This window comes from Sinocyclocheilus grahami, unplaced genomic scaffold (genome assembly GCF_001515645.1).
Source record: "Sinocyclocheilus grahami isolate Dianchi unplaced genomic scaffold, SAMN03320097.WGS_v1.1 scaffold277.1, whole genome shotgun sequence".
NCBI classification, from domain to species: Eukaryota; Metazoa; Chordata; class Actinopteri; order Cypriniformes; family Cyprinidae; genus Sinocyclocheilus; species Sinocyclocheilus grahami.
In genome coordinates this window covers 1172232-1190192 of record NW_015505456.1, presented here as the reverse complement: position 1 = coordinate 1190192, position 17961 = coordinate 1172232, and the positions used below count along the sequence as shown (strand labels likewise).

The 17961-nt window shown below is 36.8% G+C and overlaps 2 protein-coding genes across 2 annotated transcripts; both read left to right on the top strand.

The window, feature by feature from the left end:
• The first annotated feature begins 5951 nt into the window (after positions 1–5951).
• Positions 5952–14926, top strand: LOC107600103 (uncharacterized). Its single transcript, XM_016291893.1, has 17 exons — positions 5952–6218; positions 7557–7715; positions 7792–8046; positions 8212–8401; positions 9923–10031; positions 10167–10323; positions 10443–10585; positions 10718–10877; positions 11037–11225; positions 12315–12482; positions 12635–12786; positions 12905–13346; positions 13913–13975; positions 14163–14269; positions 14355–14525; positions 14644–14821; positions 14889–14926. Exons 1-17 carry the CDS (start codon positions 6119–6121, stop codon positions 14924–14926), a joined length of 2781 nt encoding a protein of 926 aa, XP_016147379.1. The 5' UTR covers positions 5952–6118.
• LOC107600114 (serine protease 56) lies at positions 14387–17113 on the top strand. The gene is made up of 5 exons (XM_016291905.1): positions 14387–14525; positions 14644–15085; positions 15652–15714; positions 15902–16008; positions 16714–17113. The coding sequence occupies exons 2-5, from the start codon at positions 14926–14928 to the stop codon at positions 16885–16887; spliced, it is 504 nt and encodes a 167-aa protein (XP_016147391.1). The 5' UTR covers positions 14387–14525; positions 14644–14925; the 3' UTR covers positions 16888–17113.
• Positions 17114–17961: the final 848 nt, after the last annotated feature.

The window sequence follows — 17961 nt, the reverse complement described above, 5'->3', positions numbered from 1 at the left end:
ATTTTATTGGACATTTTTATTGGAGTTGTCATTAGGCTACACTGAAGATTTAAAAAAAAAAAATGCTCCACTCCTGGAGACCTATTTTCCATCTGACGTCTTCCATTGAGACTTTCTGACTTACAAAACATTTTAAATGAATTTCTATTTATTTCACCCATAAAAGCTGATGATAAGTGCTTATTATGCTCTTCGTGATTTAAAAAAAAAAAGATTTTATTACTATTTCCGTTGGGCCCTTTCTGCGAGATTGAGTGATGATTCTAATAAACCTATATTAGATTCTAATGTAAAAAATTTGAAAACTCACACAGTCGTTATTGTCCAGTAGAAGGCGCTGTTGATATCCTGCCGAACACTCCTTCACAGCTGGCCCCAAATACAGACTCTACGTTTTGATTATGGTACCAGTCATGATTATGAAGGTAAAAACGTACATCATCTAATACATTATATACATTAGATGTGTGATTTTTACTGATTTTGTTTTATAACAGTTTGTTAAGTGTATAAAGCAATGTGTTGTCAGCACTTCTCTGTCAGAAGCTCAGAAAACAGGTGTGAAATTGGCAGTGGCAAGTAAAGAAACTAGATGCAAATGCTACACTGCCAGTTAACACTAAAGTATGCTACAAAATGCCCTTTATGTTTCTGAAATGCAACTTTGGTTGTATTCATTTGTAATTTGTCAGCTTTGAGGACCGCTATATAGCCTATAGGGGGTTTTGAGCTTTTTGAAGGCCAACCATGACGATCCCCTTCGTAGAATATAAAGGCATATAAACATTTTTATTTATTTGGAATACATATACTGCGTGAGAGAAAATATTAAGTGTAATATTATACAGACCATGTTTTTAGCAAAGTTAAATAATTGCTTTTATGTTGTAGGTGTACTACAATCAAAATATGATTTTTGTTGTTGTTGTTTTGTGTAGATTTTTTTTGTTGCAGCACTGAAAGTGTCTTTATACAAATGTCACTTCCTGCTTTGTTTGTGTCTGTAGGTGTTTTTGGATCATGAGTGAAGAGACAGGGAGTCCGGGGTGGAGATGAAGAGTCTTTTATTAATGTCACTTACTATTTAAGTGTCAGATGAGAAGTTGCTGTATGATAAGTGACCGTATGATGTCTGGAGTGGAGGTGCTTCTTAACTGAGTGTGATGGTGGGTTAGACATTTCCTTTAAATCCTGTTCTGACCAGACTTCAGTAGATTCTGTGAGTGGAGGCATCAGGCCACTATCCTTCAAATGGAGACCATTGTTAGGAAACACTGGCTTAAGTTGTTCACTTCAGTCCAACCATAACACTTTGTGTAGCAAACCTGTGGAAGCCCTTTTCCGCCACGGAATAAAAAAAAAGAAAAAAGTTATTGCAACTTTTATCTCACAATTCTAACTTTTTCCCCTTGTAATTCTGAGTTTATATCTCACAATCCAGACTTTTTCTCCTTGCAGTTCTGGATTTACATCTCACAATTCTCAGTTTATATTTTGCAACAGTTTTTTTCTCAGAATTCGAAGTCCAGATTTTTTTCTCTGAATTTCACAATCCAGTTTTTTTGGTTCCCGCATTAAATAAAGAAATAAAAAAGGCAATTGCAACCTTTTTTCTCACAATCCTGACTTTTTTCTTGCAATTGTAAGTTTATCTTGCAATTGCAGAATTCTGAGAATTCTCTCAGAATTGCAAGATATATACTTGCAATATGAATTCTTAGAATTCTCTCAGAATTGCAAGATATATACGCAGAATTGCTAGATATAAACTCACAATTCTGACTTTTCAGAATTGTGAGTTTAGAAGAATTCCAAGGGTAGAAAAAAAGTCAAAATTGTGAGATATAAAGTTGCATTTTTATTTTTTATTCCGTGTTGGCTTCAATACAAACCCATCTTCTTAGATATATTAGACCTATAAAAGAAAACTGTATTGAAGGCAGAAAAAGGTTTAAGAGACTAAGATTATCATGAAAAGGACATTTTTGGTGCAAAACAACTTGACTAACATTATAAAAGGACTGTAGGGAAAAAATATTGAATAAAAATATAAGATAAAGTATGACCCTTTTAATCAATCATCTAATACAGACAGATGTCTTCGTCATTGAGGTTGTGTTCTGAAAGAGTTTGGTACATGAGCTAATGGGGTCGTGCATGTCACACAGAAAACACTCTCTGGGAAAAAATTGCTCAAACTGAAATGTTGGGAGCTGATTTTTTTCAGCCCACTGACCCACTTTTCAATTGTTCTCAGCACCAGACAATAGAGACAAATGGTTTCATAACTGGTGCACAATACCTGTGTGTTATTCAGCATTATTGTTGCGCAGGTTTTTTTTGTGAAGGGCTTGTTTGGGTGTCGTTTTTGTTTTTGTGTGCCATGTCTTTATGTAACCTCCCTCTGTTGCCCCCTGTCATTTTGAAAAAGCCGACAATTTCTCACACACAAGCTCAAGTTGTCCTCTCATTGGCTCCAATTGTGCGTCAGACCCCAAGGCTGTGACGACATGAGTGGTTTCACTGATCCAGGGCTCAACAAACGACAAACGCGAAGCTCGTCCTTCCAACAGAATGAGAGAGTGAGTCGCTATAACTCACACCCCTATCTCCTTTTTTTGGGGTTCAGGATTTTTTGATGAATAGAAAGTTAAAAAGAGCGGAAATGGTAATATTCTGTTATAACATTATAATACCTTTAGTGTCTCTTTTGATCAATTAATTAATATCTTTCTTTCAAAAAAACTCAAAACTTAATTTTCAATGGTAGTGTTAGTCTAAAATATTTTCTGCAAGTATAGACACAAACTTAAATGTTATACCTTTTGAAATTGCACTATTTTGATAAAACTTGTCTGTGCCGTAAATGTGATATTTTGACATATATAAATACGGTAACTTTACTGAAACAGGCAAGGAGACCAGAATGGGTCTTAAGAATCCACAAAAGACTGTTCACATCAAGCAAATTTCAACCAGAACCCGCTTTTCACATTTCACAGTTGTCTCACTACTAAAAGAATGTGTTTAGACAAAAAAAAAAAAAACATTTTTTGTTTGAAATAATTTAAATGATTGCTTTACATTTGTGCTTTTAAACCTTATCCATTGCCTCATACACTTCCAGTCTGTAAGGTGCTGTACGTGCATTACTTTAGACATTATTTTTTAAAAACCATTTTCTGAGGTTATCAACGAAATGTCACATATCTTGTAAAGCTTAATGGATAATCAACCCAGAACATTGCTTTAATATGAAGTTGTCTGTAATCATTGGTCTCTCTGCTCACTTATTCCTAACTGAACACTGATACTGAAAGTGTCCTCCATTGCTCTCTCCCTTTTTCCAAAACTTTTCCTTGAATCCAGCTTTTGCCTTTAGTACTGTGATCAGCATCTTGTTCGTGGAGGAGAGTGGCGGAGCACCACAAAGTGGATGAGAGAAACCGAAGGGAGCGGAGGGCAGATTAATCAGGCAACATCAAAGAGAGCAGCAGGGCGAAGGGAGGGAATGGGGCAAAAGATGAATGGAGACCAGCCGCCTGATTTTTTTTCTTCTTTTTTTCCATGCCATCCCTCAGTGCTTCGTTTGGCACTAGGATGGCAAAACCATTGTGCAGGGGCCACATGGAACGCCTGGAACACACTGTCGGCTCCTGTTTTTATTCTGCATGCCAAAAAAGGAGGCGAATGGAAGACAGGGAGACTCTTACTCTTTAAGTCCATCTTTCCGTTTGATATTTTCATATCTTCTGTTCTGTTTACTTTTTTCTCTTTTTTTTCAGTATTTTAAAACATTATTCACCAGGACAACCCTTAAATATTGCTCACACAGTGATGAATATCAGATGTCGGCTTGTTTCTGTCTTCTGACCAACATCCACACTTTATCTCATGTGGTGCTGTATTTCAAAGTAGGTCTTTCTCTCTCAATCGCTACACACATACATACCATAGGCCTTGTGTGAAGCACTTTGAAAGTGGCCTGCTGCTCCGCATGCCCTCTCTGTATTCAGTTGCTCAGTTGGCTCAAAGATAACTCCCAATTGGGGTCTCTCATCCTGACTGCAGGCTCAGCACACGTACATTACACAGTGTTCCTGTCTTGTCCTTTAGTTGGACTCGCTACTCTCTCCACACTTTGTCACAAAGCCTGTCATGAGTCCACTTCAAAGAGATGCTACCAACCTGATACCATGTGACAACTTAAAATTATCAGTCATTAGCTCTGATGAATTGAAGAGCATCTCTGGCTGTGCATTCGCTCCTTTAAGTTTCACTTTGTCCTGATTGCCACATCCTGCCTTATTTGAGAAAAGAACAGTCATTCAATTGTCATGTGCCATTATCTCACGAATCAGGCCACTAAGCCTCACTTGGCTCATCTCACATGTTACACACTTAAATCTGTATTAATGTCATTGCATTAAATATCAAACCAAGTTGTTTATTTTAAAGATGGTACAAAAATGTACATTTATGTTATTTATGTATTTAGCAGACACTTTTATCCAAAGCGACTTATGAAATGTAATTGGACAGCATTGCCCAAAATTAGTGTACCATGATCATTGTTAATGTGATGAACTATACTAGGGAAAATGATATTATACACCCACCAAAAGCATCTTAGAAAGTGGTTTGAAATATAGTTTCTATAAAAGCTCAGATGCCACATATTTTGATATGTGTTTTGAGAACTGGGGCATTTATACTCGGACATCAGATCAATTATGAAAATGTCACAAACAAGTATTAAAATAAGTCAAAACAACAAAAAATCAAGAGATTTCTTTATAAAACCTTTATAATATTTTTTTATAATGGCTATACATTTATCTAGTTATTCCAAGCTGTAAAATATTTTATCAAGTAGAAACTGTGAGTAAAAATTATTTTTAAAATTCCTTATCCAGTAAAACTGGAAAAGTCTTGGGACTTTCGAATATTGTTGGGGGGCATTGGAGTCAAAAAGGTTGCAAACCACTGGCAAAAACTTTTCTCTGATGATCTTTACATTTATAATTTGAAAAATTGAAACAATTAATCTATTGATTACTATGAGAGAATAGTTTATTGTACCAATTACCACATAATATGTTTATTTTATTTTATAAGGAATTGTTTTCATCTGAATATAACATGTCAAGCAATTCCTATGAAACAACAGGAGCAGTTAGACTTCCATATACTGTACATGATTTAGTCGTACTGTATGCAGAGCTCAGTATTTGATTAGATTTTGTGTTGAAACTATTGAAAAAGGTCAAATTTGATTTTAACATTGAACTTCAATTTGTTTTTTGAAAAAGTCACTGAAAAAGTTTTCAAAAAAGATTTAGAAAGCAACTTCTGTGACTGTCTAACAAATTAAGAAGCAAAACCCAAACTTTTCTACGAACCCTCAACCAGTAACGAGTAAACAAATGATGAACTGTTGTTTTTTAATGTTGTATGTTTTTATGCAATGAGGCTATGCCGAGCTGAGAAAGATGCAATGATCTGAACTGACAATATTTTAATGGAGCACATAAAAGCGTGAAAGTGATCAAGGAGGTCGGCGTGCCTGTGATCGCCACATTCGCTTGCTTTGAACTCTCAGGGAGGAGCACAATGCTCTCATTCAGAGATTGGCTGAATGACAGATGCTCCCTCTCTCGTTCTCTCTCACCCCCTCCTCTCTGTCTCTCTAACGTTAATGAATTCAAACAACCCGCCCCCTACCCATCCAGGCTCTCTTTCTCTTTCCCTTTCCCTCTTTTTCTCTCACCACAGAACATTTCCAGCCTTGGCAAGTTCCTCGTGATTTGCTCTCATCGTCTTAATGAATTCAACTGGGAGTGCATTGGCCCTGATGCCCACCCCCTCAGAGAGAGGTCCAGTGTTCTTGCATATATCTGCAGAGCTGCTCCATGCTCTTCCATTGTTCCATCAGCTTCTTTCACCAACAGGTCCTCCGAGAGGAAGTGTGAGAGAAAGCTAAGGAGGTGGGACGCCTTGATGCAAAAGGAACTGCTTTGTGTCAGTGCACCTGTGCTTTTAAGTGGAACTTCTTAAGGCTGTTAGAAGATACGTTTTTATATTGGAAAACTCACCTGTGGACAGGTGAAGTGGAATCATGGGTGTGATGTTACTGCTGCTATTGATGGTGATTGGTTGGTGTGGTGGGGCGCCACCGGCGAGAGAGGTGTACAGAATGCCACAGAGCTCACTTAAAGGTAGGCCAGGTATTTGTCATTTTGGCTGCTTCTACATTCTTAGAAGAAAGATACAAAACTGTCACTAGTCTGTGCACCCTTTCAAAAGCTATTAATATGTACACTTTAGGTAGGCTAATAATACATAGCTATATGGTACTAACATGTACCATTTAAGGGTAAATAAAGTACAAATATGTACCTTTTGGATTTTGTACTTTAAGGTATCACCCCAGTGACTGAGAGTGTAGATCTAGAAGATGCAATAACACTGTGACATCTAAACCAATCTCATGATTATGCTTTTTTTTTTCTTTTCAATAATCTTGTTGCAAACGTGTTGCAAATGTAGAACTTTCAACCAAAATGCAACCAGAATCAGTTCTCGACTCTTGTGTGCCATCACAGTGAGACAGTGTTCAGGAGTTTAGCGTAGTCACCACAGAGGCCAGAGTTCAGGCCGTTAATTAAGATCTCAATCAGCTTTGATGTCTCTCTCACTCTTTGGGATATAGAGAAGAGGGGACAGCTGAATGTGAATCGGTGTGTTTGAACTTTGCGTTTGGTGTCTTTAGTGCTGCTTTGAGCATGACTTTGTTCACTTGTCCTGATGGAAAAACCATTACTGATCAAATACTGCACGCATATAGATTTTTTCATATACATTTATTACATTTATTACAATATTTATTATATAAATGTAGTTTTATCACAGCCAGTATTGCATTGAGAGATTCCCAATTGGTTTTGTTTTGCTGAAGAAATCTATTCGGACTGTTTGCAAATGTTGGATTTCTCCCCGCCTAACAGGGAATGGGAACGTTCCTGCAAGGTTCTCTTCAGTAATGTTAATAAAAAGTTCATTCAAAGTCATCAGGTCTTTAATAACATTCTCAAAATGTTAGGACAAAAACTTTATTTATACATCATTCACGGAATTCGTGAATTGTTCAGAGAACATTCAAAAGTAACATTACTGTAATGTTTGCAAAATGATTAAATGGAATGGTCCCTTAATGCTTTTTTAATGTATGCACAACCAAGAGTTTTTAAATGCTTTTAAAACATTTAAAAATCTGGACATTTTGAACATTCTTAGCACATATTTTTGTTAGTTGGGTCTCTGTCCTGAAGTTTTTGTATTTGTTTATATGCATATCTAACCATTTTATTGTTTAAACTAAAATATTGCATTCATCTTCTCTAATTCACATAAACACCATCTGCTCCGCTGAGGTTAAATGTCTCATATTTCTTCTTTATACCTACTTTTAATGTTTTCCTTTGATTTGCTTTGTGTTGGTTGTTTTGAGGGATGTGCTCACTTTTGCTTACATCTGTTTCTGCTTCTCTCTGCAGCGCTGTCTGATACAGGAACAGTAGTGATGGAGGCCGCTCTGTCCCGCGCTCTGTCTGCCGTAGACACTGCCGTATCAGACCGCAGCAAGGCCGAGGCAGGCTGCAGAGGGTGTGTGCCCTGTCTGTTTCAGGACTGTGGACAGCGAAAAGGCGCCTGTGGTAAGCTTGAACACACATGCTTTATTTGACTCTTTGACTTTTAACACGGATGCTGATGGTGGTGGCTACTCTGTAGCATCTCCAAAGGACACAAAGTCAGAGCCGAGCTGTGAGGTCATATCTCGCGCCCAGCAGGAAGCTGATGAAGGAGAGAGGAGCTGGTTGCTGAGTCAGGCCTGTGGCTTCTACAAATGCCATTGCACACCTGCACAGGTGAACAGAGACCTGTGCATCAGAATCATGGGAGAGAGCTGCAGCGTTCGGGTCCTGCAGTGCAGTCTACTCAACACCATGCAGAACCTGGAGCCGGCCACACAAACCACAGCACAGGGTAAGACAAAAAACACAAAAAGTTCAGTGGATTATGTAAACATACTCAGAACTTTCAAATATTTCTTTAAAAATCAACATGTAGTTTTACTGATATATAAATAGTGAAGGTCCCTTTTAATGCAATTTCAGCTTTGACATTGATCATTTGGCTTCCCTTATGTAGCTGTGTGTGGCCAGCGTTTCTCTGTCTCGCAAAACCTGACACAGCCTCGTGCTCGTATCATGGGGGGATCTCCTGCTCCTCTGGGCAGCTGGCCATGGCTGGTGAACCTTCGGCTGGACGGGGCTCTGATGTGTGGGGGTGTTCTGGTTGACAGCTCTTGGGTCCTCACTGCCGCCCACTGCTTTGCTGGGTAAAAAATACATATTACATGTATTACAAAATGCATACCTACATAATTAAAAAACTTAATGTCAGGTGGGATATCTTCAGTGTTGGGGAGTAATTAGTTACATGTAATGGCATTAAAGAATTTAATTACAAAATAAATGTAACTGTAATCAGTTACAGTTACAGAGAAAAAATGTGTAATTAAATTAGTTACTTTTGAAAATGTCAACGATTACAAAAGGGGGTTACATCTGAATATGTTCACACATACATACAGATTTAATTGATATCTTTCCCAAATTGCATTGACTGCTCTAAAAGATGTGAGGAGTTTAGGACAAAGAATAGGACACATGCTTATTTGATAACTTTTATTTTCTATTTGGGTTTAAGTATATGCTTTATTTTTTAAGATTGACCAAGGCATTGTTAGATGCCAGTGTTTCCTGTCATAGCTGTGCAAACATTTGATTAATGTTTAATGAAAAAAAAACAGTATCATAGCTATTAAACTATTTCTTAAGATTTTAAATCAGTATTTAACCTCAGAACGATCTCAAAGTAAAAAGAAGTGCTAAAGTCTGATTTTGTGGTGGCTGTGCTTTAAAATTAAATTTTTACAAATCTTAATTCATAAATCGTAATTCAAGTGATGAAGGATTTTGAAAGTCTGACAGTAATCAGCGTTGAGTACTGTAAGGTTAACCCTGCCTACTCTAAATATCTGATAATGATTAACAGTTGAAAACATTTGTTAGAAATTTAGAAAAGTAATCCAAAAGTAATTAAATGTAATCAGTTACATTAATAAAGTAATTGAGATAGTTACACTCCTTATTAAATTTTTAATAGGGTAACTTGTAATCTGTAACCTATTACATTTCCAAAGTAGACTTCCCAACACTGGACACCTTGTTGCCTTTCTACTTTAAAATCTCGCTATTGGTATTAATAAGAAATTTTCCACTGAGAACACTAAATGATTTTGCACTTTTATGGACCTTATCTAGCCCTGTCCCTTTTCAGCACTGCGCTCGTTGTCTTCTGTCCTCCGGTTTGTATTTCCACAGCGTAAAGTTAAGGTCAAAAGAAATGTATGAATGAAACACTTGTTTTAAAATCTTCCTGGTCAACTGACATTTGTTATGACATCCGTTTCGAACATTACATTGCACATGATAACTTTTGTTAGCTCTACAATAAGTAAATCCACTTCACAAGCTAATTACTCTTTAACAGTGAGCTACCGCAAAAATTGAAGTTTTTCTGTGCATTTGTCTCTCTGACGCATAAGGTCTATACAACAGGTGGATTTTTGGATTAGCGACATATCAAGCTGTTGTAAAATAGCAGAACAATATACAATTTTAACAGCAATTAAATGTTCCATAACATTAAAAAGTAATAAACCACAGCGTTGTCTTTCATCATATTGCTGTTTTCACCATTTAATGAAAAGGATTATAAATTGTGCTTTGTGGTATTGTTTTATTTGTGAATGTACTCGTTTTGTGAACATATAAAATGTATCTCCCCCAATCAGGAGCCGCGGTGAGAGTTACTGGACAGCTGTAGTGGGAGAGTTTGACCTCACAAAAACTGACCCTGATGAGCAGATCATGAAAGTCAGTCGTATCATCACTCATCCGAAGGTAAGCATAAAAAAACGTCCTTGTAATATTATATAATATATATATATATATTTTTAATATGTAAAACAATGCAGAGTGTTTTTTTTTTTTTTTAAATGTGTCCCATCTGTGTCCAATACTTTTCTCTTGGTGTAGTTTAACCCAAAGACGTTTAATAATGACATTGCTCTGGTGGAGCTGAGTTCTCCAGTAATTCTGTCTGAACGGGTCACACCTGTCTGCCTGCCCTCTGACCTGGATCCACCGGCTGGTACACCCTGCTTGGTGGCCGGCTGGGGCTCTTTGTATGAGGGTAAGAAAATCTGCATAGCTCACATTTTAGAAAAAGAGCTCAGTAATATCACACAATGTTTGCTTAAAATGTCGTGAAGTGTTTATTTATGTTTGTCTTGATTCTCTGTATGTGTGTAGACGGACCCTCTGCAGATGTGGTGATGGAGGCGAAGGTGCCCCTGCTGTCTCACACCACCTGTCGCAGTGCACTGGGGAAGGAGCTGCTCACAAACACCATGTTCTGTGCTGGGTACCTGTCTGGAGGCATTGACTCATGCCAGGTATCGCCACATTGTCATACTAGCTTGCATTATGAACCCCACACCTGATGAAGAAACATCACATATGCTTTATAAACACTACAGCTGCTTTACAATCACCTGACTTGAATCCGTCTCTTTGCATGTGTACAGGGGGATTCTGGAGGGCCGTTGATCTTCCAGGACCGTTTATCAGGACGGTTTCAGCTGTTTGGCGTCACCTCTTGGGGGGATGGCTGTGGGGAGAGGGGAAAGCCTGGCGTTTACACACGGGTCACCGCCTTCTCTGATTGGGTCATGACAGAGATACAGAGTGAGTTCCTCAACATGTTGCACACACACTACTGAAACTACTACTACTACTACACACTACTATCTCCACCACCGTGAGTTTAAACCCTCCCACTCTTTCTGCTCAATGAAAAGCCACAAATCCTGCAAAATCATTTACATTCCATTCTCCAAATTCCAGAGTCCTTTGGGAGTCGGGAGCCCACATGTCCTGAGCTGCTTAAGACAACTGAGCTGTCTGAAGAACAGCAGATGTCAGAATTTACCACGCTCTGCCACTTCTACACACTATCCTGCTCTTCGACCCTCGACCCCTCTGTCTGCCAGCGTCTCGCTCAGGACAAATGCCAAAGCCGGTTTAAGAAGTGCCGTAAGTTATTCAGACAGTTTAAATTAAAAAATCTAATTACATATGTAAACAGAATTAACCTACAGTACAGTACAGTACAGTACAGTGCTTATTTGGATGTGCATACTCATTCTTTATTATTATAATTTTCCAGATTTTGGAATAATAGTAAAGTTAGCAAACTATGAAATAACAGCAATGGAAGTATGTGAGTTATGTAGCTCTGCACCTTAAAGTGCATTCTGGGATGCTTTTTAAACTGCATTTAAAGAGTTCACATGTATGTTGGGCTCTTGTTAGCTGTTTCATAGACTTCTATGAAATTCAATTCATCAATTAAAAAAAAAAAAAAGTGAATTTAAACTAGTTTTTAAAGAAATTAGTATGTAGGCACAATTAATTTAAATTAATTTACATTTAATTTAAACTTTAAGAACATAAATTTACCCGAGTGAAAAATGAATATACTAAAATGCATTTGAAATACATTCATGTCATGTTTAGTATACTACAAATACATTTACATATTTATGTACTTGTTTAAAATACCCTGCAATTGTACTTTTAGTATACTAAACTGATATACTTAAAGTCTGCTAAATTGGAACAACTAATTGTGTACTTAATGCACTTTAATTGTGCAGAAGTAGTGCTGAGGTCCAACTAAAGATATGCTGAAGTATATTTGATTGTGCTAAAGTGGAACTATTGCAAGTATACTTCAGGTAAACTTTAAATATCTTGCATTTAAAGACCAGTATTATTCAACGATCATATAATCCTCATCAATAGTGATATTAAAACACATTTTAGGCTTGAAATTAAGAAATGTGCATTGTGCACAAGTCATACTCCAAATAAAGTTCAATTGCAATTTTTATATCAGTAAGTCTCGAGTGATATGTCAGTAAATATATTATTTAGGGTAGTTACGTACTGTATGTCCAAACTTGACTCGCAGTATACTTTGATAAAAAATAGAAAGTAACAGTAAAAACAGTAATACAGTTAAATGTAGAAAACTGTTTTCTATTTTAATATATTTTAAAATATATTTACCTTTCCTCTGTCTACTGCCTTCCTCACAGTCCAGTGTCTTTCTCTCTACAGAGTTGCATTCCTTCCTGCAGACTCTGCTGGATTTGCTTCAGAGGGCCGATGACTACATCAGAGATAAAGTCGATCTGACCTTCTTCACTCAGACTCTTCCTCAGTTGGTGGAGAATGTGTACAGCTCTGCTCATATACCACGAAGACGCAGAAGTGCACTTGAAAAAGGTAGAGCCATTAAACCTTTCTGCATTGTATTTGTACAGCCAATCAGGGCTCAAGATGGATATACAATGCTTTCCAAAATGAAGTAGCTTCTGTATAGATCTGTATACACCGTTCTCCATATTGTTATTCTAAACAACATATTATTCTCAAAGAGCAGGTAGGCCGGCCAGCACTATTCCAGCAAGTGGGCCCTCTGGTAGACGACTGGGAGAGCTACCTTACAGGCATTGCTGAAGATCTGGATCAACACAAAGAACTAAAGAACTCACAGGAGCTGTCTCAGGAGCAACAACTCTTCACTCCGGTAAACACTCTAATTTTAGATAAGGTTTTAAATGTGATGGAGCAGCATGTTCAGTACATTTCTGTTTCGGACAGACATTAGTTAACAATGAACTATTTTGATTTGATGAAATTTTCAGGATGAGGACAGTAAAAAAGCATCTCTTCAGCAGCTCGACGGATCACTGCGCTCCTCCATTGCTGCCCTGCATTCCAAACTAGAATCATTGCGCATTCCTGTCATACCAGAATTGGACTATCAACTGTTTCAGAGGGATTTCACCTTTCCCACCACTGGAAAACAACAACAGGATAATGGTGCCAAATCTAGGGAGTCTGTATTGTCAGCTGACATTTGGACTGCTCTGATATATAAAGCTCTGAGAGGAAGCGGCACAGGAAGTGTCACAGGACGTCCGGTGATGACAGCATCCCCTCGGGATGATATGGATACAACATCCAGATCTGTGGAACCTTCAACACAACCACTGAAACTCAAGAACCAGGAACCTTCTGACTCAATGCTTGAAAAACAATCTGTCCCTACCCAGATGCCCCTGATTCAACAGCCACTCTTCAGAAGTAAGAGTTAATTATGGGAAACTGAGTAATTATGGGAAGTCTTCCTCAAAATATTGAGGAAGAATAACAGGAAACTTTAATTCCTAAAAGTTCTTAAAAGGACTTTTCTGCAATAACTAGATTTTTTTTCACCTGTTAAATTCAAATCATATATACTTTAAAAAAGAATTAATGTAAATGACTGAACAAAAATATAAGCTTCAGACTGAATTTAAACCCTCGAATGGCCTATAACCACTTTTTGTCATAAGGTCTCTCTGCGATTTTACACCGGAATAAAATACATATAATTTAACGTTTAAAAGCAAAGAAATTAGGACAATCAGGAATATTAGTATAGTAAATTTAATATTGATATATAAATAAAAAAATTATAATAATTGTAATTAATAAATAGTAATAATAATGCATTCATTTAATAATAAAATATATTAATTATACTATTATTAATAATAATAAATACTTTATTTTTTAATTTTTTACAGTGCAGTTGTATTATTGCAATAGCGTTGCAGAATGATGTTAAACCATGAATGTCCAGACTAATAGACTAATAATTGTTTCAGAGCTCCTGTGGAGGAGAAAGAGAGATCTACACAAGCGACAGAAACGAGGAGCCAGTGACAAAGGTACAGTTTCTCGTTTCATTTACATTTAGCATTTCTATTCATTGTGTCATGGAGCCTACACACTTCAGCTGCGTCATTCATATGATTTGAAAAGAAATATGAGGTTAATATTAGATTTATATTCAGTTTTTATTATTTACTGTTTTTAAAGACTGTGTTGTAAGGCTTTGTTCTTTGTGTTTTGTAGTTTGCTCAGGAGTAACTGAATCAACTCAGCTGGTCAGCACCACCAAAGAGATGTACAACTGGATCCTGTCTGTTTCATCTAACAGCATAGACATGATCTTCCAGGAGGTGAGTCTGTGTGTGTGTCGTAGAAGGTCTAGACTGCATTTGCAAGTAAAAAATATGATATTTATGTACATGTTTTGACAGACAGACAGATCATACAAGTATAGAGCAGGTAGGCCGGCCAGCACTATTCCAGCAAGTGGGCCCTCTGGTAGACGACTGGGAGAGCTACCTTACAGGCATTGCTGAAGATCTGGATCAACACAAAGAACTAAAGAACTCACAGGAGCTGTCTCAGGAGCAACAACTCTTCACTCCGGTAAACACTCTAATTTTAGATAAGGTTTTAAATGTGATGGAGCAGCATGTTCAGTACATTTCTGTTTCGGACAGACATTAGTTAACAATGAACTATTTTGATTTGATGAAATTTTCAGGATGAGGACAGTAAAAAAGCATCTCTTCAGCAGCTCGACGGATCACTGCGCTCCTCCATTGCTGCCCTGCATTCCAAACTAGAATCATTGCGCATTCCTGTCATACCAGAATTGGACTATCAACTGTTTCAGAGGGATTTCACCTTTCCCACCACTGGAAAACAACAACAGGATAATGGTGCCAAATCTAGGGAGTCTGTATTGTCAGCTGACATTTGGACTGCTCTGATATATAAAGCTCTGAGAGGAAGCGGCACAGGAAGTGTCACAGGACGTCCGGTGATGACAGCATCCCCTCGGGATGATATGGATACAACATCCAGATCTGTGGAACCTTCAACACAACCACTGAAACTCAAGAACCAGGAACCTTCTGACTCAATGCTTGAAAAACAATCTGTCCCTACCCAGATGCCCCTGATTCAACAGCCACTCTTCAGAAGTAAGAGTTAATTATGGGAAACTGAGTAATTATGGGAAGTCTTCCTCAAAATATTGAGGAAGAATAACAGGAAACTTTAATTCCTAAAAGTTCTTAAAAGGACTTTTCTGCAATAACTAGATTTTTTTTCACCTGTTAAATTCAAATCATATATACTTTAAAAAAGAATTAATGTAAATGACTGAACAAAAATATAAGCTTCAGACTGAATTTAAACCCTCGAATGGCCTATAACCACTTTTTGTCATAAGGTCTCTCTGCGATTTTACACCGGAATAAAATACATATAATTTAACGTTTAAAAGCAAAGAAATTAGGACAATCAGGAATATTAGTATAGTAAATTTAATATTGATATATAAATAAAAAAATTATAATAATTGTAATTAATAAATAGTAATAATAATGCATTCATTTAATAATAAAATATATTAATTATACTATTATTAATAATAATAAATACTTTATTTTTTAATTTTTTACAGTGCAGTTGTATTATTGCAATAGCGTTGCAGAATGATGTTAAACCATGAATGTCCAGACTAATAGACTAATAATTGTTTCAGAGCTCCTGTGGAGGAGAAAGAGAGATCTACACAAGCGACAGAAACGAGGAGCCAGTGACAAAGGTACAGTTTCTCGTTTCATTTACATTTAGCATTTCTATTCATTGTGTCATGGAGCCTACACACTTCAGCTGCGTCATTCATATGATTTGAAAAGAAATATGAGGTTAATATTAGATTTATATTCAGTTTTTATTATTTACTGTTTTTAAAGACTGTGTTGTAAGGCTTTGTTCTTTGTGTTTTGTAGTTTGCTCAGGAGTAACTGAATCAACTCAGCTGGTCAGCACCACCAAAGAGATGTACAACTGGATCCTGTCTGTTTCATCTAACAGCATAGACATGATCTTCCAGGAGGTGAGTCTGTGTGTGTGTCGTAGAAGGTCTAGACTGCATTTGCAAGTAAAAAATATGATATTTATGTACATGTTTTGACAGACAGACAGATCATACAAGTATACATTGTTGTATAGAAGTTGTATTAGATTATAGTATATACACTACTGTTTAAAAGTTAGGGGTCTGTAAGTTTTTGTAATTTTGAAAGTAGTCTCTTATGCTCACCAAAGCTGCATTTATTTGATTAAAAATACAGTTTAAAAAGTTATTTTCTGAAATATAATATGACCATTTAAAATAACTGTTTTCTATTTTAATATATTTTAATGTAACTGATTCTTGTGATGGCAAATCTGAATTTTCACCTGTCATTACTCCAGTCTAATAAATAATTATAATATGCAGATTTGCTGATCAAGAAACATTTCTTCTTATTATCGATGTTGAAAACAGTTGTGCTGCTTAATATTTAGGTATTTAAGGATTCTTTGATGAGTAGAAAGTTCAAAAGAAAAAAAAGTATTATAAATGCCTTCTACATTACCTTCACTTTTGATCAATTTAATGCACCTTTGTTATTTAATACACATTTAATGCACATTAAAAAAACTAAAAATCTAAAAAAAAAGAAACGTACCCCAAACGTTTGTAATGTATGTTATGTTTCTGTGGTGTTGTATTTTAATTCTGTATGTATCTCTTTGTGTGTGTTCATCATCTCAGGTGCTGGTTGACCTGAATTCTAAGAATGAACGTGGTTTGTATCAGTCACGGATCAAGGCCACTGTTGGTGGGCGACCTTTGACCTTTTACAGCTTGGTGGGTTTAGAGAATGAGGCGTTCTACCGCAGCATGCCACGCATCATTGCCGTCGCCATTGATGCTCTCAAAACGTAAAACACACTCATGTATGCTGCTGAAATTATACTTGAGCTGGCATCCCCAACATCGAACGTTATAACATCTTAAATTCTCTAATGTGACCTGCTGCTATGGAAATGATTGGATGGGACCTCCTTGCTAGAGTCATCACAGGTCAGCTGACTCTTCTGGAGTTGGTCACTGCATACTGAGACTGGACTGACGGTGACTGTATGTCCACCCTGACTTAACTTATTACACAGGGACAGAGGTTGATCCTCCTGTCTGAGCTGCAAACTGTACAGATATCATATTTGATGTTTGTTATATATTTATTTGTGTTTCTTTGTATTTTTTATATGAAAACAAAGATACAAAATGAAATGGAGTAAAAGATTGAATCATATTTAAATAAATGTTGTCATCATGAGCTTGTCAGGAACTCTTTTTTTAATTACTTATACCTATATATATTATACATATATGTGACCCTGGACCACAAAACCAGTCATATGGGTCATTTTTTTTCGAAATTGAGATTTATACATCATCTAAAAATAAGCTTTCCATTGATGTATGGTTTGTTAGGATAGGACAATATTTGACCGAGATACAACTATTTGAAAATTTGGAATCTGAGGGTGCAAAAAAAATCTAAATATTGAAAAAATCATGTTTAAAGTTGTCCAAATTAAGTCCTTAGCAATGCATATTACTAATCAAAAATTAAGTTTTGATATATTTATGGTAGGAAATGTATGAAAGTTATCATCATCTACAGTGCATAATATCATCTAAAGATTCAGAGAATCTGGAACAATCTCTGTGCGTAAGGGTCAAGGCCGGAAAACCATACTGGATGCCCGTGATCTTCGGGCCCTTAGACGGCACTGCATCACATACAGGAATGCTACTGTAATGGAAATCACAACATGGGCTCAGGAATACTTCCAGAAAACATTGGCGGTGAACCCAATCCCCCGTGCCATTCGCCGTTGCCGGCTAAAACTCTATAGGTCAAAAAAGAAGCCATATCTAAACATGATCCAGAAGCGCAGGCGTTTTCTCTGGGCCAAGGCTCATTTAAAATGGACTGTGGAAAAGTGGAAA

Bases quoted from the DNA above. Each gene is read 5' to 3' on its own strand.
- LOC107600103 (XM_016291893.1), top strand. From the start codon at position 6,119: ATGGGTGTGATGTTACTGCTGCTATTGATGGTGATTGGTTGGTGTGGT. The intron at 7,716-7,791 runs GTAAGCTTGAAC...GCTACTCTGTAG, and splicing joins ACAGCGAAAAGGCGCCTGTG to CATCTCCAAAGGACACAAAG. The intron at 10,032-10,166 runs GTAAGCATAAAA...CTCTTGGTGTAG, and splicing joins GTATCATCACTCATCCGAAG to TTTAACCCAAAGACGTTTAA.
- LOC107600114 (XM_016291905.1), top strand. From the start codon at position 14,926: ATGACAGCATCCCCTCGGGATGATATGGATACAACATCCAGATCTGTG. The intron at 15,715-15,901 runs GTACAGTTTCTC...TGTGTTTTGTAG, and splicing joins ACGAGGAGCCAGTGACAAAG to TTTGCTCAGGAGTAACTGAA. The intron at 16,009-16,713 runs GTGAGTCTGTGT...TCATCATCTCAG, and splicing joins TAGACATGATCTTCCAGGAG to GTGCTGGTTGACCTGAATTC.